This window comes from Polistes fuscatus, unplaced genomic scaffold, assembly GCF_010416935.1.
Source record: "Polistes fuscatus isolate 324 unplaced genomic scaffold, CU_Pfus_HIC Scaffold17, whole genome shotgun sequence".
In the NCBI taxonomy this organism is placed as follows: domain Eukaryota; kingdom Metazoa; phylum Arthropoda; class Insecta; order Hymenoptera; family Vespidae; genus Polistes; species Polistes fuscatus.
The window spans coordinates 3,339,477-3,363,869 of NW_025113075.1; the positions used below are offsets into that span (position 1 = coordinate 3,339,477).

Below are 24,393 nucleotides of genomic sequence, written 5' to 3' on the forward strand. Positions count from 1 at the left end.
TTTTATTTTGATAATATTCATGTGCATGTTTATTCATGAAAAGAAAACGCGAGTAATGTATGAAATCTATTTCAATAATTTATGTTTTGATAGTACTATCCTCATTTATAAGATTCATAATATTAAGGTAGATATAAGAACATGATTTATTGAAATAACATTGGTTTTTTTTTTTTGTAGTATTTGTTTCTTGCAATCTCAAATTCTAGTTTCTGCAAATTTGTCTAGTAGAATATTCAGTAGAGTTAAATTAAAAATTACGAGAAACATGTGGGTATTATTACCCAATGGATCACATAAAATAGACCAGAGAATTGACCGTATGATGTACAAACACATTAAGATTATTTTTTCTCTTATTAAATGTTTATATTAAATATTTTAATGACTTTTTTTATTTTTTAAGCATTTTGTTTATTAGTCGTTTTATCAATTTTGTCGAATAATGAAGGGTTTCAAAATGGGACATTAACATTTTTAATTTGTCATGGGACATTAACATTAATTTGTTTCCATTGCTAATTCTACAATTTCGATGTACATTTTTATAACTTCTCTCGATTTTTATTTATCAAAAATAATTTATGTGAATAGGTCCTTGAGAAATCTAAAATATCAACGGAAATACAATATAAAATGCATATGCATTACTTTTGAATAATGAATATGCATTATTACACAATATATGATAAGATACGTGACATTTTGAAGATACACTTGTAGTAATCAATATAATTTACGTGAGTATTATTTTGTTTTTACAATAATGCATAGATATTGTTATGGTACTTAAATTTTCATTTTACTAATTGTTGAATTATAATTGGTAGGTAAGAACATAGAATACAGAAGTACATGAAAGCTCACAAGTCCCTTTTTTATCTACCCAGTTTAATTGTTGTTACTACCGGGATCACCAGTTGATAATAACATGTACTTAACGGTACAATGCTATCAAAGAGTGGTTCAATACTATCAAAGAATATAGTATTCTATCTACTATAGCATTAAAAAATTAGCAAAAAACCTCAACAACTGAAAAAAATTAATAAGTGCATTTAATTGCTAGCTATTTGCTTTTATTTTAAATCCATAATTACTAAATTTATTAATTAATTATTTCATTAGTTATTAATAATTGAAAATACAAAACCGTTTTTTCTCATTTCTAAGCAAAGCAATAAAGTTTTCTATTATTTTTTGTTTTCAATCAATTGCTTACTTTTTGTTTGACCGGCTCCTCAACTTTATTTTATTAAATATTTTGTATTTATCGTAATTAGTTGAAAATATAATTATTACACTTTGAATAAAAAAATTATGAAATGGCGACGCTATGAGTGGGAGATATGTTATACGAATGCGCAACCACAAATTCAAGGCATAAGCATACTTTGAAAAAAATGAAAGTAAAGTTGGTATATCTGTAGGGGATATATTTAAAGTTTTTTCAGCTGTTGAGGTTCTATGCCAACTTTTTAATGCTTTAATACCGTTGTAAATGGCAGTCTCTACTTTAATAATATTGATCATTGGTAACCTTTATATAAAGTATTACCGATGTAGGGCAAAATAAATAAAAAAAATCTACTACTACCGACGGTAAGTGTTGTAAAAGCAGAAAACTGCAATTACAGACGGTTAATATTTTCAAAGTAGAAAGCTACCGTTACCGACGGCAGATAAGATAAAGGCAGAGTACTACTATTACCGATATGGTGCTTAGCCAGCTTGTCACTAGAGTGGTTTTTGCAGTATTAAAAAGTTGACATAGAACCTCAACAGTTGAAAAACTGTAAATAGGTTTATTATTCTTTTTATACACGTGCTTAACGCTCGGAAGGTCCTGTAAACAACTTTCACCAAAAGAAGTTTAACAGAGGATAATGACTCAGATCAACGGTGGATTTCGTGGAGGAGGGATCACAGAACATATATGTACTCCGATCTTTTAAAAAACAATAGACGCTTGCATCGATTAATTAACAATTATTTTAATATTTTAATACACTGTCTTTATATTTCAGACTATTTAGATACATATATGTACTGGTATAAGCATTATATACATATTAACATATTTTTGAATATTAAACAATTTTAATTTAATATTTTTTTCGATTGAAATTTCTCCCTCTAAAGTCATTAATATGCAGAAACGTTTAAACAGATTTATTTTTGTTGCAGCAATTACATAAAAATTGAAATAATGTTAAAATCAGAACTTTATATAATTTTAATTTCTATTTATTACAATTAATTTTCTCGTTACATACATAAGAAACTTTTGGAAAGCCATGTATACAACATTCAATAAAATAAATTTTTTATGTGACAATGTATCAGTCTAACAGAAGATTTGGAAAAGGACAGAGTTATGGTAAATGGTAATAGAAAATAATTATTTCTCAATGTAAATGAAGTATCATAGTTTAATCCGTTGCTTTTTGTTTTATTTTAGGATTCCGCCTAAGAGTGGGGAGGAAACTGACCGAAAGAGGCCCGAGTAAATGTAAACGCTTGTATGAAATAATTATGTCTACAAATAAATGATGTACTTTGAAATTTTAATTACTTCCGTATAATCGTTTATTTTTTAGGTTCGCCTTCAGTTTCTTTTAAGTCAACGCTTGAATGGGTAGCGGGTGGATTTTTTCTTCGCAAAGGGCGCCATTTGCTAAGAAAGAATCTACTTCAGGGATGCGACCCTGTCCACGCGAGCCTTGATTCTATATTTCTCCCAAGGATAGAATCATGTCCTACCCTTAGCTTTTTAAAGTGAAACGCCCTATATTTTTTTTATTTTTTTTTTTACTTTGCTCTTTTTAACTCGCGACTTTGCAAGCATAGATATGCATTTAGCATAGGAACCGAAGCTTCACGTACCCAATTGGTTGCGTGAAGTGTAAGTTCCTCGTCGTGTATATTACTTTTATCGGGTTTTAATTCGCGTTTTGGTATGCATCGATGCATTTAGCATAGGAACCGAAGCTACACGTACCCAATTGGTTACGTGAAGTGTAAGTTCCTCGTAATATATATTATTATTACCGATATTTTTTTTTAACTTCGCGATTTGGTATGCATCGATGCATTAAGCATAGGGACCGAAGCGACACTCAACTGGTCGTGGTACCCGACTAGTTGCGTGAAGTGTAAGTTCCTCGTCGTATATATTACTTTTTATCGCGTTTTAATTCGCGTTTTGATATGCATAGATATGCACGTAGCATAGGAACTGAAACTGCATTAGAAGGGATGTCTACCACCGCTATTAGTAAGCCGGGTGTAGGGATTAGGTTCCTCAAGCCTGCAGTAAATATAGTACCGGTCGGCAAACTGTACGTGCAGCGTAAGTTCCTCGTAATGAAGATTAGAGTCAGTGGATTAGTCCAACCGGTGGGAAACCACTTAAAAAAAAGTAAAGTTTCACTTTAAAAAGCCTACTTTTCCACTTCTTCCCTACCACCTCTTTTTTTGTTTCAGGTTAAACAGGAGGAGGACCACATCAGGACAGCACGAGGACCAGCACGAGGACCAGCCGAGGACCAGAAGAGGAATTAGTTATAATAAAGTATAGTGTAAGATAATTATTTGTAAAATTAATTGTATAATTAAATGTATAATTAAATGTATAATTTTTATCTATTTATTCTTCTCGTTTTAGCATCGCACGCGTGTGATATTTATTTGAAATGTGTTTCATTTGTTCACAGGTTCCATATTATTTCGATTCTATTCATGTTTCACTCCTCTTTTATCATTTTGTTATTTGGTATTCCACTTTTCTCTTCATTCTCGTTAATAATTTCAAGGATTTTTTTTCTCGGGACTTTCATTTTCTATGGTTTCGATTCAATTCGGATGGGGGGGACATCTTCAGGATGCACATCCCGGGTCTTCAGAAGCGGTTACCTCCTCGTGGTTAGACCTGGGCAATGGTATTTTACTTTCAGTATAATGTTTAACATATTTTATATGTTATACATTCCATTGCAAGTAAAATCTAGCCAAAGACCGCTTACCATAAACATTATAATTGTAATTAGTTTCTTTTAACATCCAAATTAATACCATATTCCTTTATTCGTTTCCTTTATACCTTTTATCCATTTAATCTACAGAAACTAATTACTTTATAATGTTTCTTAATAACTTCTATACATTTACAGGTAGTCCTTACCTATAATTATCCTCATCAACCATCAAACGTTCCCTACTTTCTTTCTTTTCGTTTATATTAAGTATGCTCATATGAATTAGCATGCATTCAAGTGAGTTTACTTAACTTTTGAGGAGGAACAACTTTTAGATTTTTTATTTATTCGCGATTTGATATGCATAAAATATGCATTTAGCATAGGGACCGAAGCGACACGCGTTGGCGATTCGATCACTATCCGTTAGACAGGCCTCAACCGTCTGCTGTTAAAGTAATGGTCGATCGTTGCGTGAGCCTAGGTTTCTCGTAAAAAAAATTAGAGTCAGTGGATTAGTCCGATCGGGGGGAAACCACTTAAAACAAAAATCGTGAAAAGTTCCACCTTAAAAATTCTACTTTTCCCCTCTTTCCTATTCCTTTTAATATTTTCTTGGCAGGATGACCGATGATGCAAAATTCTGTCCAAGAGGAGAGGAAAATGGACCAGAAGTGGACAGAGTTATGGTAAATGGTAGTAAAATATAATTATTTTTATAAGTAAATGAACTTTTTTAATTCGTTTATTGTTTCAGATAACCATTCCGTCCAAGAGAAGAGGAAACGAACCGTAGGAGGACTGAGTTATGGTAAATGGTAGTAGAAAATAATTATTTCTATAAGTAAATGAATGTTTTTAATCAGTTTATTGTTTCATACAACCATCCCGTCCAAGAGGAAGGGGAAGTGGATTAGAAGATGACCAGAAGAGGACAGAGTTATGGTAGACGGTAGTAGAAAATAATTATTTCTCAATAAAAATGAAGTATTTTAATCTATTTATTGTTTTTCAGGTAGCATCATATATATATGATAGTTATTTTTAATGCACTTTCTTTGCTTTTTTTTATAGATATGCACCATAAATTATATACATTTATTTTTATTATACTATATTTTAGGTAGAATGAAAATTATTAAATGTAAAATATTCGTAACTTGTAATTTCTGTATGTGCATATATTAAAATTATACTAAAGTGTGTTAGTTTTCAATAAAATCATCGATGTTACTTGAATTTTATTCAGATGCACTCCTCGTTTTTATTTTTTTATTTAGTTTTCTTTTTAGTTTTATAGTTATTTAGTTTCAGCTTCATTCTCGATAGTAATTGTAAGGATTTTTTAAATTAAACTCTTAGGGTGGGGCCTAAGAGTGGGGCTCATTAAAAAACGTTTTCGGGGTGATCATTTTCTTTGGTTTCAACTTAATTCGGATGGGGACATCTTCAGGATGCACATCCCGGGTCTTCGGAAGCGGTTACCTCCTCGTGGTTAGACCTGGGCAATGGTATTTTACTTTCAGTATAATGTTTAACATATTTTATATGTTTTACATTCCATTGCAAGTAAAATCCAGCTAAAGACCGCTTACCATAAACATTGTAATGATAATTAGTTTCTTTCATTTTCCTAATTAATATCATATTACAATTCATTTCATTGTTTTCCCTTTAATACTACCTTCATATTATACCCCACATTAAAATACTCGATTTATTTTCTAGGAATACTAATCTTATGCATTCCTTCAGTCGTTTTTGACGTGCAGTGCGGTCGGTAAAGCACGTCTCGGTCGCGTTCGCGATAAAAAACTTCTTCATAATTTTTTATTTTCGTTACCGTCTACCCATCGTCATTCTAAGGGTAGGAGACCCATCGGGCATTCATCACTGAAGATTAAAAGTATGTATAATTTTTCTATGAAACATTTTCTATGATAAATTTGAATAATTTTTGATTACGACGACGATATTAATCATTCTTTTTCATTTTCTGTTTCAGAACATCATTGCAATCGAGCACGTAGGCAATGAGGTACTCGGGTGTTTGCATCGTTAAAGAAAAATCGGAAATTAGAGTCAGTGTTGCTCGCCGTATGGAAAAGTTTCGTTTTTCCGGGTAAAGAAACTCCGAAAGTTTCTTTTATTCGGTTTATACGTGTGCCATCGTCATCCTAAGGGTAGGAGACCCATCAGGCCTTCATCACTGAAGATAAAAGGTAAATTAATTTTTCTATTAAACACATTTCTTTAAAAATTACTTATAATTTTGAAACTATAACAATGATTCTAATCGTTTTGATCTTTTCTCTCGTTTTAGGAAGGTAAGCAGTGTTACAGTGTTTCATATTTTAACTGCGCGCAATGCAGTTAATTGTATTAGAGTTTGTTCGTATAAAGATATTTTTATTTGAAAACAGTCGTACAGACTGTTCGCGAAGTAGAGTCAGTGAAGTGCATCAGTGAAGTGCATCAGTGAAGTAGGCTGTAGAGTCAGTGTTTGTACGAATAATTAAAGTAACATTTTAATCGCGAAGTAGAATCAGTGACCTGGCGTCAAATAAATTCAAATCACACGCGTACGTAGAGTCAGTGTTGTTCGCCGTATAATTAAATTTCAGTTTCGCGATAAGAAACTCATCTATAGTTTCTTCTTTTTTTATTCCATTTGATTTTGGATCATTATTGCAGCTAATTTCATCGTTATATTTTATTTTTTGTTACAGTTGTGACGATGAATTTTTTGTTTTCTTTTCAAAGAAGTGGAACTAACATTTCGGTGGATCTTCTTCAATGAAAAATTCGCGGTATCTATTTGAAGAATTTATCAATTTAAATTGACTGAAAGAAAAACAATTGTAGAATCAGTTATAGAGTCAGTAAAAAAACTAATTCACGGAATAATATTAATTACATTGTCACGATAAGAAATTTCTATTTTGTCGTTAAAATAAAATAAAAATCACATAAAAATATTAGAAGTTAATTACAATTTATCCGTATTTCGCGATTTATTTCAAAAATGTGTATATTAAAATCGACTGCGAGAGCAAAGCAAAAATATGAATTATTTCGATCAAAGTTGCATTTTTATTTTAAAACAATCACACAGACTGTTCGCGTGTTATAATAAATTGCATCAGTAAAGATTAATGAAAACTTAAAATTGATCGTATATCAGGAATATAATGAAGCGTATGATAAAATTCATTTTATTCGTGTTGACTGACAATAATTGGCGTTTTAAAGGCGTATTATGATTAAATTACAGTATAAAAAATCCGTTGAGAAATATTTATTGGATTATTACATAAATATAAATCAATGATCAATTTCCAATATAATCTCAATCACGCTTCGCTCTTTGACAATTTCTTTTCTATTTAGTTTTTCTAATCTCAATACGATGGAGAGAGATTCCATCGTTCCGTTTTACGTCCAGATATATATTTTCAAACTTATTAAAAACGTATATTCGTTATATAATTTAGTTCAAATAAAATCTATATAAATTTGTATTTAATGTGATAATATTAATGCGGTCGCGTTAAAATAACATTTATATAAAGAAATATTCAATCGTAAATAATTGAAATGATAATGACGCGTGGAAAAATCTAGAAAAGCTTTTAGGGAACATTAGCAAGCGCAGTTGAAGAATAAACTTTTTTTCACTTGCAAAATGTTTATGAAAAAGCATATATCTTTTGTCCGTTAGTTTCATAAAACTGAACAATTTGATATACTACTAATATCGCCAACATACAAAGCGTGATGGCTTTCGCGTGAATAAGCTTAGGAAATAACGTTACGAATCTCTTAAAAATTGTTTGTGAAAATAAATATTATATGAACACGAATATCAATGTCGGTTCGCGATCGGCTAATGTTTGATATTTTTAATTCGTTCATACGAAAAGATCATTTATTTCGCGCGACCACTTGCGACTAAAAATTGTTCATCATTTCGGGGTGCCTTCGTTCGTTCATTTATTTATTTATTTATTTATTTATTTATTTATTTGTTTGTTTGTTTGTTTGTTTGTTCATTTGCTCATGTTAGTTCATTCATTTTTTCTTTCTTTTTCTTTTTTTTTTTTAATCGTTATCCATCGCATCACGGGAGCCTTTAATTTTCCGAATGCATGCAAGAACAAAGTGTATATGTTATATATATACATTTAAATGAATATATAAATATTTATATTATATCAGTTGTTATATGGAATTAGAATCATTTTAGAATATATGTATTTCTATAAGGTTTTTTCTAGCACGTTCGTGTAATTGAATTTTCGTCAAAGAACAAAGTGTAAGTTACACATGGTTGAATACAATTCGTTAAGGTCTCAAAAAATATTTCTTTTTTTCACATTATCAGATTGTTCTTGCTTGCACGCAGATAACTATTGTTTGATTGTTTTGTTGACTCTCGTATAGAAAGAGTTGATGAATGTAACTTTTGAATTGTATGTTTTTAATTTGTTTCAACGAATCGAAGAATAACTTCCGATATGATTAATAACTTTTTTTTATTCACGAACACGAAAATTCGGCAGATCGTTTCACGTGTTAATTATTTTTTTCCCTTCGGTTTCCCGTAGCATATGTAGAGATGTGCCTTGTGGAAGCACGGATTTTATTATCCGATTTTTAGCTTTGAACACGAGTTTTTTTTTTTTTTGGTATATAATTTGCTGAACAAGCTGAACATTAAAACACGTTTACACGGAGAGATAGAGCTTTATTATTTTGTTTCATCTAATGAACAAACAGTGTTATTTATAGTTTATGTATATTTATGTATGTAATCGTTATAATAATTATAATTCATCATAATATCAATTATATCTCATCCCAACAACAAGTTTTCATTATTTGATAGTTATCTGTTTATCGAGAGTTTCGTCCACTCCTTTTACAACTGTACTTTCTTTCTCAATTTATATATAACTCTGTTATATTTATATATATATTTTGTTTTTATTTATCTATTTTTTTCTTATGTGTGTGTGTATATATACTGATATCAACACGTATAACATCGATCTTTTTTTTATTTTTTTTTTTTAATTAATTTTCCCGAAGAAAATCGTATTGTAAAGTTTAACGGATCGCTAATATAACGTTTCTCTTTAGAAGATCAACGTTGACAAAAATTTCTCTTTCGTAGACTTTTATTCTTAATTATTTTCTTTTCTTTTATTTTCTTTTTTTCTTTCTTTTTTTCTCTTTTTCTTTTTCCTCTTAGTTTCGGCGTTTTTTTTTTTTTTTTTTTTTTTTTTCAAGGATGCCTGCCTCTCTTTCTTTTGGTAACATTTCTTCGAGGGTTTTATTATTTCTTCACTTTCGTTACACAATTCTATACATTTATTAGGTATCCTTTTGGATTTTTGATTTACGATCGATCGAAGCACAAAAGCCGATATAATAATAAATTTATATGTAATTTCGCGAGAACAGTCAAAAGTAATCTGTTTTTTCTCTGTAAACAGTTAAACAGTTCGTAACACGCAGCAGCAGACACGCATTCGCACTCATATCGGACACTCGCACGCACCACATACTCCTCCTCCCCCTCCCACCTCTCTTGCATTATTTTTTTCTTTTTTTTTTTTTTTTTTTCTTTTTTTTTTTTTTCTTTAATTATAATCAATGATGCAAGCATAACGCGTTGTCTAATTGTCTGTCTTGTTTGTTTCCCTCTCTGAGAAGTTGTCTAATTCTTACACGACATGTATTTATCTATGTATGTATATCCAAATCCCACATGCATTAAACATTCGGATTACAAATGTACAAAATGTGAATTAGGATAGTTTAAGTATTACTATACTATACAAAAATGTGTGTTTGCCATTGCTAGAGTGGACTTTGCGGATCCGTCGCGTTGATATTGTATTTTTCTTGTTTGTTTTTTGTTTTGGGATGTACGCTGAGGAAATAGATTTTTTATATATTTTATTCTAATAATATATTGCCTTGATATTATTTTAATTATTAGTTAAGCAGAAGTCTTTTTTATATTTATTAGAGGGCTAATCGAACAAAGTTTATTACACTTTGCACATTTCTCTTACGTTACGGATGAAGAATATGTGTCTTTTATATTTTACTCGAATTTCATCGATAAAATGATATTGCGACTATTTTTCAAATAGATTGTCGAATATAAGTTATCTGATTTAACGACGTGTATTATTATTGGACAAAATTTATCGGATTGTATAATATTATTACTATAATTTTTGTTATTACGCATTACATCACGTTATTTAAAGAAAAAAAAAGAAAATTTACATTTAAGATGGAATCTACATCAAATTTACGAATGGGAACAAAAAGAGAAGAAGAAGAAAAAGATTTAAAAGCCGAAAAAGAACAACAACAAACAACAAGAACAACTTCCGTTGAGAGACTCGCATTAAAAATACAAAACGTTTCTTGTTCTATTGATTTGTTTTAAGTAAACGTAGAAAAACTTGTTGTTTGTTCTCTTTCATCTATGAGACACAGACCACATGGCAGTATTTTATGTATAATATGTAATCGGTGTACACACGTGTGATATGATCTTAATTTGTATGTTTGTTTTTTTCTCTTTTTTTTTGTTTTTAAACGTAGGATATTATATTATATCGTGTCAAAAAAGATTGTTGTTTTTTTTTTCTTCAAACAACGGACAACATAAGAACGATAACTCGGTTTTTTGATATGATTATTTTATAAACATATTTTTCTTCTTACTGTATATTTTTTATTCGCTGTAATTATCTCGGCTTAATTAGGATTAGTTTAAATTGAAATAATATTTTTCGTGATCGTTGAACAATTTGGGACGAGTTTAACGATCCGCAATGCGTACTGATTATAATTTCCTAAATGGTATTAGCGATTTCGTGCTTTATTAAAATGATGAAACTTCATTAATAATTCATTTGATTATAGCGATTGCTACTGGGCCATTCAAAAAGTTGATTTGAAATACAAAAAAAAAAGAAAACAAAAATAATTTATTTTAATTTATTTTAATACTTTATGAGAGACAAGACTTTTTAATAACGTCGCGAATTCTTTTTCTCTTTCCTTTTTCTTTTTTTTTTCTTTTTCTTTTTCTTGTTACTCGACGCGAACACATTTCTCTGAAATATTATTTATATTTTTTTTTTTCAACGTCTAGTAATAAATTTTATTTTAGCCAACGATTAACGCAATTTCGGTTTTGCGGATCTTTAGAAGAACCCGAATATAACCGAAGCGCGAATATTATAAACTGTTGCCTCGTATTTTCTCGCATATATTTTTATTAATTCTTTAGCCATCGCAATTCCTTATTTGATCTTGCCTTTTACGAAGAAAGAACATCTTGAAAACAACCAAAACAAATAATATCTTTTCTTTTTTTTTCATCTCTCTAACGTTAGATAATTAATATTTTACAATCGGTATCATTGAAATTTCGGTCAGGATCGCATTTATCATAAGATGATGCATTTAGGCCTCACTTTATATTGGGTCGTCGCATTTCTCAAATTTTACGATGTAATTTTTGACTTTATTCTCTTACGTTAGTTTGCAGGTAATATTTTTCTTTTGCAACCAAAAAATTTCGGCACCGGTCAAGGAAGAGAGTAGTAGATGATCAAAAAGTTAATTAATGTCACTTTAAAAATGAATACGTAATAAGCAAAAGTTTAAGAACACTACTGTCGATTGTTTATCAAAAGTTTTATATTTCGTTCGTAATCTTATAAAAGAGTAGATTACCAATGAGATCAAATCTTTTCAAACGATTATATTCTTTTCTCAATAAAGAAAGCAAAAGGAATCTCTACTATTAAATATATTCATTAGAAAATGTGCGACCAATAATGGACTATCGACGAATCACAACGAGTGTTTATTAAAATTTCATGACGACACGTTGGGACTTAAAAATTTCCACGAGTAATAAATGCGAACCCCTGCGATCTAGAAAAAGCATTTTTAGAATTTTACGAATCATCGCGAAAGTCCACGAATAGCGCGAATAGCATCATGGTAGATGGTGTAACATTTCAAATCTAAGAAGCTGATATTTCAAAGTTGTATTTCAAATCAAAAGAAAGACTCGCGATGGCGTGTGATAATACAATAATAAATATATTCGTCGTTTTAAGAGAGGAAATCTCAAAGAACGAACGTTTGTATCGGTGTTAGATTTTTCAATATTGAAAAATCTTTAACTTGTGTAACTCCAAGAAGGTCCCCGCCCCCCTTCCTCCAAATTCTCTATCTCTCTGTCTCCGTATTTATATAATTACTCATTAATAAATTTATTTAGATTACTTGGTACACGATTAATCGTTTATTTGGTACGCTTAAGGGTGTGATAGATAATAAGATAACCCGTAAAACTTGCCCAACTCTTATATTCGCGGACGATTTTACTCAATAAATAATAGGCTACTCTGGCTTTTGAGGCCGTGCTTATATCGTGAGTATACTAATATCTCTCGGTTCTCTCAGTTTTATTATATTAATGGCCTCCAACATTTTGTTCTTTTCTCTCCGTTATATTCTCCTTCTATATATTAAATACCAAATATTTCGATATATCGTTAATTTGATGTCGTTAAAAGGGGTCTCCTTTTTAATTACGTAGCTGTACTTTTCACACTTGTCCATCTCTCTTTAAGTCATAATAATATTATAATTGGATTAATAGTCAAAATTTACAGTTAACGAAGAAAGAAAGAAAGAAAAACAAAAATAAAAAGATAGAAAGAGAGATAGAGAGAGAAAGAACAGACCGTTTTTGATCCATATCCGTAAATTAAATTCTGTTATAATTCATTTATTTCAGCTACGCTTGTGTGTTAGTGTGTGTGTGTGTATGTGTGTGTGTTGTATAAGTCATATATTTTAAACGATACTGCCGATATATAATATCTATATTTGGAACTGCATCGTCCTTCATCGTCATTTAAAAACCTAAAGTTAAATTTAGTATCATTCTTTAGCGTGATTTTCTCGAAAGAATTATTTATTATTATTATTATTATTATTATTATTATTATTATTATTAAGTGATGGGGTGTGTGAATCGCGTCGGGGGTTTCTTTGCCGATCTTTCTCGTCGTCGAGTCTTTTGAAAGATTAGGAATAATAATATCAAGGTAAATAATAATAAAAATAATAATAATAATAATAATTGTAATAATGACGACGACGACAACGACAACGACAACGACGATTATTATGATGATGATGATGATGATAATGATGACGATAATGATAATTGTAATGAATATGACGATGACGTATGACGTTGACGATGACGATGATGACGATGATGACGATGTGACTATAGCGCGATGCCGAACGCGAAGATATAACTTCGTTAATAATAATTATCAGATAAACAGGACGACGAGAAAGAATAATCTTTCGTTGAAGATAGGAGCCAAGAAAAATCGACGATGAGATCCTTCTTGCTGTGGGTTCCGTCTTCCAGCGTTGAGAATCGATCCAAATAGCACACACAAGGTGCTATTTTTCAATTCCTTAACGACGACGAGGAGTCCGCTGTTTTCTTCTTGGCTCTCGAAGACGACGATCGGAGAGACGGTCCAAAAACGTAATTTCTAAATAGAGAAAGAGAGAGATTTTTTTTATGTATCATCTCTTTTTCCTTGCCTTTTTTTTGTTTTCTTTTTTTTTTTGTCTTATTTTCCCGTTTTTTCTTTTTCTCTTTTTCTCCTTTTTTTTTTTTTAATTTTTGTTGTTATCGTTTTAAATCTTCATCGACGAATTCCCCATTGTGATTCCTCCAATGTTTACAAAAGCCATTTGGCTATCAAGAAGATAATAAGATGAGGCGCGATGCTTGCCAAGGATGCACCACCGGTCACTCTAACGTCGCTATCCTTTAGAAAGACACCATCGATCACGTGAATTATGCCATTGGTGCACTCAACATCGTGACGGAATACTCGTATCCATTTGCCGTCCCATTCGATTTGGTAACCTGCAAGATAAAGTCCAATGGTTAAGTATATATTGAGATTATAATCTAATTATTTATTTTTGCGATTTAATTTCTTTTTTCTTTTCTTTTTCTAAGATGATAAATTTTGTTTATTAGTAAATTATGTAAAGAAAAAATGGAAGATAATCTCAAGCGCTGCTGACCGTTTTTTAGCGTTCTCAGTTATGGTCTTTTTTTCTTTTCTTTTTTTTTCTTTTTGAAGTTATACTTCTTTTGGCGCGTTTGGGAAAATGTTATGGGAGTGTGGGATTTTTTTTCCGAGCGTCAGTTAAAAACGACACCACGAAGTTTGTCGGTATTTACGATGCGCGGCAAAGCGATTTCAAATTTACGGCATGAAGTTGTCTTCTTTTCTTCTTCCCCCTTTTTTCTCAAGCGGGTCACCCATCCAAGTACTAATCGTACTCAGCGCTGCTTGACTTAAATAATTAAGCGGGAACTAATGCTACCACTGCGCCATGGCTGTTGACGCGAGAAGTAATTCGATATATCTCTTTTATATTTAGTGTGGACTGATATCTATATTTTGTTATTTTTTTATTCTTTATTATATATATAATATAATATTATTATTATTTTTTTTTAAGTTATTTTTTTGAAGTTATTTTTGAGGTTATTGAGGTTATATTCGTTTTGGTACGGCAAAGAAGTATAACTTCTTACGTGCGTACATAAGTACACACACTCGTTTTTTTATTTATCGAGGAATGAGCTAAAGAAACTTTTTTATTTATTTTTCGGTCCTATTTCGAGCGTTAAAACTTTAATATAAGACAATATTGCTGTGTTATTATATATATATATATGCGTGTATATTCAAAGCACTCGATAATTGGTATTGGTCATTGATGGCGAACCTGTGATTTCTCTGTGGATAGATCACTAAATGATTATAGGCAACTTGTAAACAAATTATTTTCTTTATTTTTTATTTTTTATACTTTATGAAATTTTTAACTCGTCAGGCAAAAGTGGTTCGCCATCATTGATTCGAGGGGGTTCGTTTAGCGGCCTACTTTGGATGCATTAGGTGTGAAAGGAACGAAACACATATAAGAGATAAATATTATATTAATTTGACATAATTATTTTTGATAAACCTATCCTACCGTCTACGATTGTCTAACACATCTTTCCAATTGTTTCAACTCTCCTAGGGGGTGGATTACTTTTAACCAACGTGATTGTTGTTTTTCATTCAAATGCAAGTGTTTGGGGTTTCTTTTTTTTTTGCTTTCCCCCTCCCCCCTCCCTCCCTCCCGGGATGATCACTTGCAGTGCGTACGAGTAAAAGGGGGATAGTAAATGAAGAAAAGAGGAACGGACAAAAATATTGTAATAATTTAACGAAATTTGATGTAACATGAAAATTCACTTTAAAACGCTTGACTCTACGATTTATACACTTGTCGGTGGTGGTGGTGTTAACCCTTTGCACTCGAGGCCTTTTTCGAGACGATTTCGGCCAAATTAAGTAAACATTTTACAGGTACTTTAAAAACATTTATAAACAAACAAGCGTATAGAAATAATAAAATATCATCAGTTTATTCATTTATATGTCGATAAAAAACAAACATTGATAAATACTACACTCTGTAATTAGTTTTGTTGTGATATTTAATGAAACTTGAAATCAGCCGGGCGCCGTATCGGCGCCGCTCGAGTTGACACTCTAAATCGGCCGCTGCTCGAGTGCAAAGGGTTAATTTATCTTTGAAATACAACATAACAAAGATTACAACTATCCGAAATGTTTTGCAAAGATCGACATATTTATATTTCAAAGAAAATATTTAATTTTTTCTTGTCTCTTCCTCTTTTTCGTTTCATTTTCTCGAGTGACCGATGATAGAATTGAGATTGTGCGACTGTGCGAAGAAAAGAAAAAAGTTAAAAAAAAAAAGAAACATAACGAGAAAAAGAAAAAATGTAATTGCTAAGGATCAAGATCTAATTAATAGCTTTGCTTAATAATAAAGAGTATTAAAACGATACTAAGGCATACACGAATGTGTAAATAACGATTAAAAGATAAAAAGGTAAAAAGAAAAGAAAACAAGAATCTGTGGTTTCTCTTCTCGGTTACTGCAGCTGTTGTTGGCTGTAGAAAAGTTTGACAGACATAATTATCGTTCGTTATAGGTAAAGAGAAAGAGAGAAAGAGAGAGAGAGAAAGAAAGAGAGAGAGAGAGAGAGAGAAAGAAAGGTATACCTATAAATCGTGCAACGTTTACGTTCAAATAAGCAAGAAAGAAATAAGTAATTAAATATACTTTAAGCAAAAAAGCACGGGCCACTGATAAATTATGTATACAAAGCGTTTCGAGTAAAAGCACCGATTTATATTCTGCAATTTGCGAGAGTATATATATATATATATATATAAATATATATGCGAGAGTTTATACTCGCACGTAACACACATGTGTAAGTACTTCATTAGCTACGATTTCGAAGTAATTTTATATATAAATATATTATGTATATATAATAATAATAATAATAGTTTTTACACATATAAAATGTCAATATGCGAACGAGGACACGTGGTGAGATTGCGTCAAAATTGCTTTTTCGCGGCTCCAATCTTCCTTGATAACACGACAGTTATTTTTACAAAAGGAAAATACATAAAAAAAACGAAAAAAAAAGATAACAATAGCTCGTACATTTTAAATATCGTAAAACGAATAAGGATTATTCACGCGCGAAAGATTTCCAGTACGATATGTTTTACCGAAGTCTTGTTAGAAATATAAAAAAAAAAGAAAAAAGAAAGAAACAAAAAAAAAACAAGATAAAAATATAAAAGCAAGATTTTTCACAATTCTCTTCGAATATCTTCGTCTCTCTCTATAAATTTGTAATCATGCATAATCATTAATAATTCGTTTTAAGAGAAGATATAATATACATATATATATATTAATTAAATAATTATTTCAAAATTAATTTAAATTTAACTTTAATCATAAAAAAATAAAAATTAAAAAATAAAATAATTCATTACAATAATTAAAAATTGTTTTGAATTCAATTTAATTGAATAATTACACAATATTTAATTTAAACTCAAAATCAAATAAATATTAAAATTAAAAATTATTTTAAATTAAATTTAATTAAATTATTAATTTTGAGATTATTTATATTAATTTTTATTATATATTATTTTATTTTAAATTTAAATTAAATATATATAAATTAAATACATATATATATATCGTTGATCAAGTTTCATATATTTGTTGGTTTGTTTCGTGACAAATAAAAGCAATTTTGATGTTCGTCTCGTATCATACAGTCGGTGAAAAATTTTGATCGAGAAACGAAGAAATCGCTTTGTCACATAGATGAATTTATTAAATAAATATGTATTTACAATATATAATATGTATTAAATTATATGTAATATATATATATATCGGGTGCAAGTTGCACGAAATAGAAGCACGTGTCGTCGCTCATCGGCGACGTTTCTCAAAACACTTAACTGACTCACCGGAAGTCACTGGACGGATAGCGTTTTCGTCATCATCTAAACGTAATGAAATAGTAGCAATTTGAGAATTGACAAATTCATAAGAGTGCCTCCTCAGTGTTGTACGTATGTATGTTATTTGAAGTTATACTTCTTTTGGCGCGTTGGGGAAAATGTAATGGGGAATGATTTTGTTCCGAGCGTCTGGAAAAACGACACCATGAAGTTTGTCGGTATTTACGACGCGCGGCAAAGCGATTTCAAGTATACGGCATGAAGTTGTCTTCTCTTCTTCTTCCTCTTTTTTTTCTCAAGCGGGTCACCCATCCAAATACTAATCGTACTCAGCGCTGCTTTACTTAAATGATCGAGCGAGAACTAATGCTGTAACCGCGCCATGGTTGTTGACGCGTGAAGTAATTCGATATATCTCTCTTATATTTAGTGTGGACTGATATCTATACAGTAAGACCTCTTTTTGTGCGGTCCTTTTTTATACGATTTTATTTTTTGTGCGATTTGTTTTGTGCGATTTTATTTTTGTGCGATTTGTTTTGTGCGATTTATTTTTATGCGGTATCTAAATCTCAGCAGCGTTGCTACCAGTTTTATGTTTTCTTTCAATGTACATATACATGTGTGGACGAACTGATTACATGGTCTCCTTGACGACGATGTATCCGGACTTCGCGACGCTGTTCATCTGATTTAAACAATCTCCTAACAATTATTTAATTTGATTGAAAGCATTTTCACATCTATATTTCGCAAATAATTGATGTATTTTCTAAGTGCGACTTTTTTTATGCGGTCTCTATCCACCGCACAAAAAGAGGTTTTACTGTATATCGTACAAAGTTGTTTATAATATGTAAGTATTTATAAAATTACCGAATATTTTTTTGTACGATTTCTTTTATGCGGTCCCTATCCACCGCACAAAAAGAGGTTTTACTGTATTTTGATATTTTCTTTTTTTATTCTTTCTTATATATAATAATAATTACTTTTTTTGAAGTTATTTTTTTGAAGTTATTTTTGAGGTTATTGAGGTTATATTCGTTTTGGTACGGCAAAGAAGTATAACTTCTTACATGCGTACATAAGTACACACACCAGTTTTTTTATGTATGTTTGTGTTTTTACGCGTGTGCGCTTGTGTTTGTATATGTATATGTGTGTGTGTGTGTGAGGGGGAGTGTGTGTGTGTGTGTAGCTTTGCATACATTAACGAACTTTCTTCGTTTCGCGTTGAATAAAGAATTTGTTCTTAGGGATAATGCACAAAACACGTCGAATACACTCGAAACACGTCGAATACGATTATTGGATTATTGGAATAATAAAGAATGAAAAAAAGAGGAGCTTATTAAAAGTAAGTATTAAAAATATATTACTTACTTTCACCGGATTCCTTAATGCGAAGTTTCAAAGTATCCCTCGCGGAAGTTAGGGTGATAGTGTCATTGTAATTCATTTCCTTCAATTTAGCCATCGTGTATACTTGATCGGCAACAACGAGATGTCGTTCCAAGATTTGTTTGGTCTGAAATTAACAACGATAAACAATAAATTAAAGAATATATGTCGCGTCAAAGTTAAAAAAAAAAAAACAGAAAAAAGTAAGTTTGAAAATTGTGACACAATTATTATTATTATTATTATTGCGTTTGGTTAAAATGTACTCACGTGATAACTGTAGTCTGGCATAAAAAGTTTTTTGATAGCAGACGGATAGCTTATGTTAGCACCGGACCAGGCATAATCTCTTGGTGCGAAATAAGTGAAACGTTTCGTCGTGTCGTTAAGTTGATCGTTAAAACCACGTCGTTGGCCGAGGAAATAAGTGGAACTGCAAATTATGACAGGTTTATCGATTCGAGTAATCAATCAATGATATTTTTGTTGTTGTTGTTGTTGATCATTTCTATTTCGAGGCTCGATACATTTTTTGTTCGTGTGTTATTAACCCTTTGATTGCTGAATACTGTTAACTGAAGTGTTTAGTAAGAACTGAATACTTTATTAGTAATGTATTTGTTTCATTGATTGATTTCATTTTAACCCATATCTAATAATAAATTATATTTAATAATTAATGTATTTTTGATTTTGTACACATTATTTTCATGTGACAAAATTCAAAACAATAATTAATATACCAAACAATATTATACAGTATTCGTGTGTGTATTTATATTGACAAACGCGTAAATACGTCAATAGTCCACGTTTGGAACTTTTATCAAACGCATATATGCGGTTGTAGCACTCAAAGGGTTCATGAAAATCACTAATTATATAATTTATAAATATAATAATACACGTACAAAATGTAATATTACAAATCATAAATGAAACGTTTGATACATTTCATTCGCGAATTAATAATCTTACTTCAACATAGGATCCGTTTGTAGTTTTTCTAAAACAGTTGTATACGGTACACCGAGAACCCTATCAATGATATGAATAATTCCATTGGTCGCAGCGATATTTGCTGTTACGACAGTAGCATTAACACCACCTCCTTCAACGGTAATGGTCTGATTTCCGGCTGGTCCTTGTACAACGTTGAAATAAAGCTTTTTCCTATCGGCAGCAGTAGGTATCTAAAAGTAAATCAAGAAACAATGTATACTAATTTTTGATTTTATTTTGTCTCGAAGAAGAAACCTCGAAAGGATTTCCCCCCCCCGTTTCAAGATAAGTTTTCAAGACAATGAAAACACAGTAGAAAAAATTTATCAAAGAAAAAAAAAAGTATTAATCGAGAGTTTTAGTAGAAAGAAAAAAAAAACAAGTAATTAAAAGTGCGATTCTTTTTTGTAAATTATTTTTCAACGCGTGCAGATAAAAATGAAAATAAGAAATTCGTGAGAAATTCTTTGAGGGCATACGCGTATGAATATGATATAACGAAAAAGAGATTATTTTCTAAGAAATATCGATTACCACGTAACTTTTTCGTTTCAACCTTTTTTTTTTTTATATATTTTGTTAAATGTACAAATTTTGTCAATTATGCGAACACGTTAGGAAACCCTTTTACAGAAATATATTCGAAAATGATTGAAATTTTATAACAAACCGTATCATTTGAAAATATTCATCAATTAAATTGAATTTTATGATGAATTAAAATGTAACGTATATATCAGGTTATCGTATTCGCTCATAGAATTTCAATATGTCGTGCAGTAGCGTTTGGATAAATCGTATATAACAAGTAATATGTGTATTTCGTTGATTATTTAAAGATTTGTTGAACAATGATGACGCGTTGTTATGGTTTTGCATGAAATGAAGAAAATCAATAAAAAAAAAATATCGATATCATTCCAACGTTCATGCTAATAGGTGTTAGAACAATTTTAATAAGATATATCATGCAAAATGTCCCATGAAAATGTACGTGTTAGTAGTAACTACCGATAAAATGCAGATTATCTTTTAATCGTTTGAGTGCTTTCCTGCAGCGCAATCAAGCTAATCATATTTTACGTTGAAAATGTTCTCTACTGTGTGTGTGTGTGTGTATGTATCGAGATACAAAATACAATTGATATAGTGCAACAACGCTCGGATTCTATTATAATCAATAATAGAGAAAAGCTTGAATAATAAGTGTTTGAAATTTGTTAAATATTTGAATTTTCATGAAATTGTAACTATTAGAATACGTCAAGGTGTGTTATCTAACGAATGAAACTACAAAATGTTGTGCGGATAAAGATTACCACGTTCTTTTCAATTGAATATTAGCAATGATTCGTAAACACTCAAACGATTAAATGAATTATTTTTCAACGTCAATATAATTCACGTTTAAAAGTTTTGTTGAATTATTATTGAAAAAAAAAAAACAAAAAAACAAAAAAGAAAAGAAGGAGAAGAAAGAAATGCAATGTTAATGTCCATACGTCATCCTTATCTAAATATCAAGACAAGATTAATAATAATAAAGGAATGCAAGAAAATCATTCTCGTCGTTAATAGAAACATTGACAGTTGTATGAACGTGTAATTACCCCAGCGTGTGCCTTTCCCATCGATGATGGTATTGGAACATTAAAGGACAAAGAAAAAAGAAAAAAGATAGATAAGACAACAAAATTAAGTCAGTAAACGAGTACTTGTCGGAGGTGAGGATAGATACTACCATCTGTATAATTTTTTTTTGAAGTTATACTTCTTTTGGCGCGTTTGGGAAAATGTAATGGGGAGTGATTTTTTTCCGAGCGTCTGGAAAAACGACACCATGAAGTTTGTCGGTATTTACGACGCGCGGCAAAGCGATTTCAAATTTACGGCATGAAGTTGTCTTTCTTTTCTTCTTCCCCTTTTTTTCTCAAGCGGGTCACCCATCCAAATACTAATCGTACTCAGCGCTGCTTTACTTAAGGGGTTATACGCAGTTAGGATTTTCAAAAAATCGATTTTTTTTTTTTGCATTTTCGGAATGTACATATATTTAAGTATATTCTCTGAAAATTTCAAATCGATCCGACAAATATTCTTCACTTCATGTAAGCTGCAAACAAAAATTTTGAACTATGTGTAAACGTCTCTTTGAAACTTTAAACGCGTTTTTCTCAAAACGGTATTTTCAAAGTCGGTGATCTCGATTTTGCAAAAACGGCTTAACCGATCGGTTTCAAATTTTTACACAATCTTCTTAGATATATTCCTCAGGTATTAACTATCAGGAAAAAATTTTAAAAAATTTATTACTATTTTTTTTAACAATTTAGAACGAAAATTTAAGTCAAAAAACACACTTTTTTTCAAATAGACGCCATTTTGTCAAAAATCAAAATTTTTAAAATTCCTCTCGTTAATACCTGCATTAATCTATCCTTTAAAAGAATCCACCATATTTTTTAATTTCGGATAATCCAAACCGCCAAAATGGAGATCACCGCCAAACGTCTTTTTTTAGAGGACGTTCAGGAAATCATCTACAGGAGCAGTGCAGATTAATATTTTTACAGAATCGACGCGCTATTGTATTCTCAAAAGTTCACTCTATTTGAATTACCAACAATTTTTTTTGAGAAATAAAAACTGTTTCTAGAAAAAATTCATGAAAATACGTCTTTTTCGAGCCTCGCAACTGCGTATAACCCCTTAAATGATCGAAACGAGAATTAATACTGTAACCGCGCTATGGCTGTTAACGCGTGAAATAATTCGATATATCTCTCTTATATTAGTGCGGACTGATATCTATATTTTGATATTTTCTTTTTCTTTTTTTATTCTTTCTTATATATATATATATATATATATATATAATAATAATTATTTTTTTCTTTTAAGTTATTTCTTTTCTTTGAAGTTTTTTTTTTGAAGTTATTTTTGAGGTTATTGAGGTTATATTCGTTTTGGTACGGCAAAGAAGTATAACTTCTTACGTGCGTACATAAGTACACACACCAGTTTTTTTTTATTCTTTCTTATATATATATATATATATATATATATATATAATAATTATTTTTTTCTTTTAAGTTATTTCTTTTCTTTGAAGTTTTTTTTTTTTGAAGTTATTTTGAGGTTATTGAGGTTATATTCGTTTTGGTACGGCAAAGAAGTATAACTTCTTACGTACGTACATAAGTACACACACCAGTTTTTTTTTATTCTTTCTTATATATATAAAATAATAATTATTTTTTTCTTTTAAGTTATTTCTTTTCTTTGAAGTTTTTTTGAAGTTATTTTTGAGGTTATTGAGGTTATATTCGTTTAGTACGCCAAAGAAGTATAACTTCTTGCATGGGTACATAAGTACACACACCAGCAGTTTTTTTTATCTTGTACTTTTCTTTTTTTTAAGAAGAAAAATGAAATTTGTAATGGAAAAGAAAAAGAAGAAGAAGAAGAAGAATAAAGCAAAACGAAGCAAGGTAAACTACATTATTCGTTATCGATATTGTATTCTTCGAAAAGTTCGAAGTTTATACTAAGTTATATCAGACCAAAAAAGAAACGAAAAAAAAAAGAAAAAAGAGAACGCGAAATCGATCGAAGTTTGAAATTGTTATTTTTTTAAACTGTCGGGAGATGTTCGTGCACGCAAATGCATACTTTTTAAACTAAATCGGAAAATATAAAAATAACGATGTACAGAAGAGGATTTTTTAATGACAAATTTGTTTAATTTTGAAAGGGTTGCAAATAATCCTGGTTACCTATTAAATATCTCCTCTCATATATGTTTTTGCATGTTATTATTACATATTTCTGCATACGCTCGTATAATATACCACATTTTCATATTTTATAAATATGTTATTTGCATATTTCAACATATTTGAAGTGCACAAACATCTGCACAGTTTAAATGAATAATTTTATTTTTCGTATACATGAAAAAAAAAAAAAAAAAAAAAGAAAAAAAAGCAAGAATATTGTAATATTGTAAAACGCTCACCTGAATGACACTTTTGTTTTGAATCTTTTCCAATGGTAGTCTCTGTTTGACGTAATGCAAGTTGAGGATTTCCTTAACTCGTCTTTTATCCTGTAGTATTTGTCGTACTCCTGGTTCTTCCAGAGCAGCATTGCTCGGTGCAAAAAGTGTTACATCGTGGAGCCTGCTTATGGTCATCATAATGTCGTCGCCAAAATCGCGAATCGTCTCGTAAAATTTGTATACCGGACCATCCTCCTTCTCCTAAACGTGTGGAAAAAAGAGAAAAAAAAAGAAAATTCTGTTTATATCGATCAGAAACGATACCAGATCGCCTTTTTCATATTTCTTTTCTTTTTTTTTAAATTCTGACTCTATACGAACGGGATTTTGATGATCGAGACGATCCACGTAAATAAATAAATAAATCAATAAATAAATAAAAAAAGAAAGAAAGAAAGAAATAACGATGATGAAGGAA

At 30.4% G+C, this 24,393-nt stretch overlaps 1 protein-coding gene and 1 long non-coding RNA gene across 8 annotated transcripts in view; one reads left to right on the forward strand and one right to left on the reverse strand.

Moving 5' to 3' along the window:
• Nucleotides 1-2,121: 2,121 nt before the first annotated feature.
• On the forward strand, nucleotides 2,122-2,571 carry LOC122515161. Its single transcript, XR_006303222.1, has 2 exons — nucleotides 2,122-2,387; nucleotides 2,462-2,571. It is a non-coding gene; the product is annotated as an uncharacterized LOC122515161 (long non-coding RNA).
• An 11,108-nt stretch (nucleotides 2,572-13,679) lies between these two features.
• LOC122515069 (fasciclin-1) overlaps nucleotides 13,680-24,393 on the reverse strand; it is a 763,302-nt gene continuing 752,588 nt past the window's right edge. For 5 of the 7 annotated variants that reach the window (XM_043632243.1, XM_043632247.1, XM_043632245.1 and 2 more), the window contains 7 exons: nucleotides 23,934-24,176; nucleotides 21,526-21,537; nucleotides 19,892-20,106; nucleotides 19,184-19,346; nucleotides 18,896-19,040; nucleotides 17,516-17,551; nucleotides 13,680-13,989 (listed from right to left, as the gene is read on the reverse strand). In XM_043632243.1, the coding sequence (XP_043488178.1) occupies nucleotides 13,799-13,989; nucleotides 17,516-17,551; nucleotides 18,896-19,040; nucleotides 19,184-19,346; nucleotides 19,892-20,106; nucleotides 21,526-21,537; nucleotides 23,934-24,176 (1,005 nt within the window). In that variant the 3' untranslated portion in view covers nucleotides 13,680-13,798. The remainder of the gene's footprint in view (nucleotides 13,990-17,515; nucleotides 17,552-18,895; nucleotides 19,041-19,183; nucleotides 19,347-19,891; nucleotides 20,107-21,525; nucleotides 21,538-23,933; nucleotides 24,177-24,393) is intronic. The other 2 variants (XM_043632246.1, XM_043632248.1) reach the window with 2 other exon arrangements.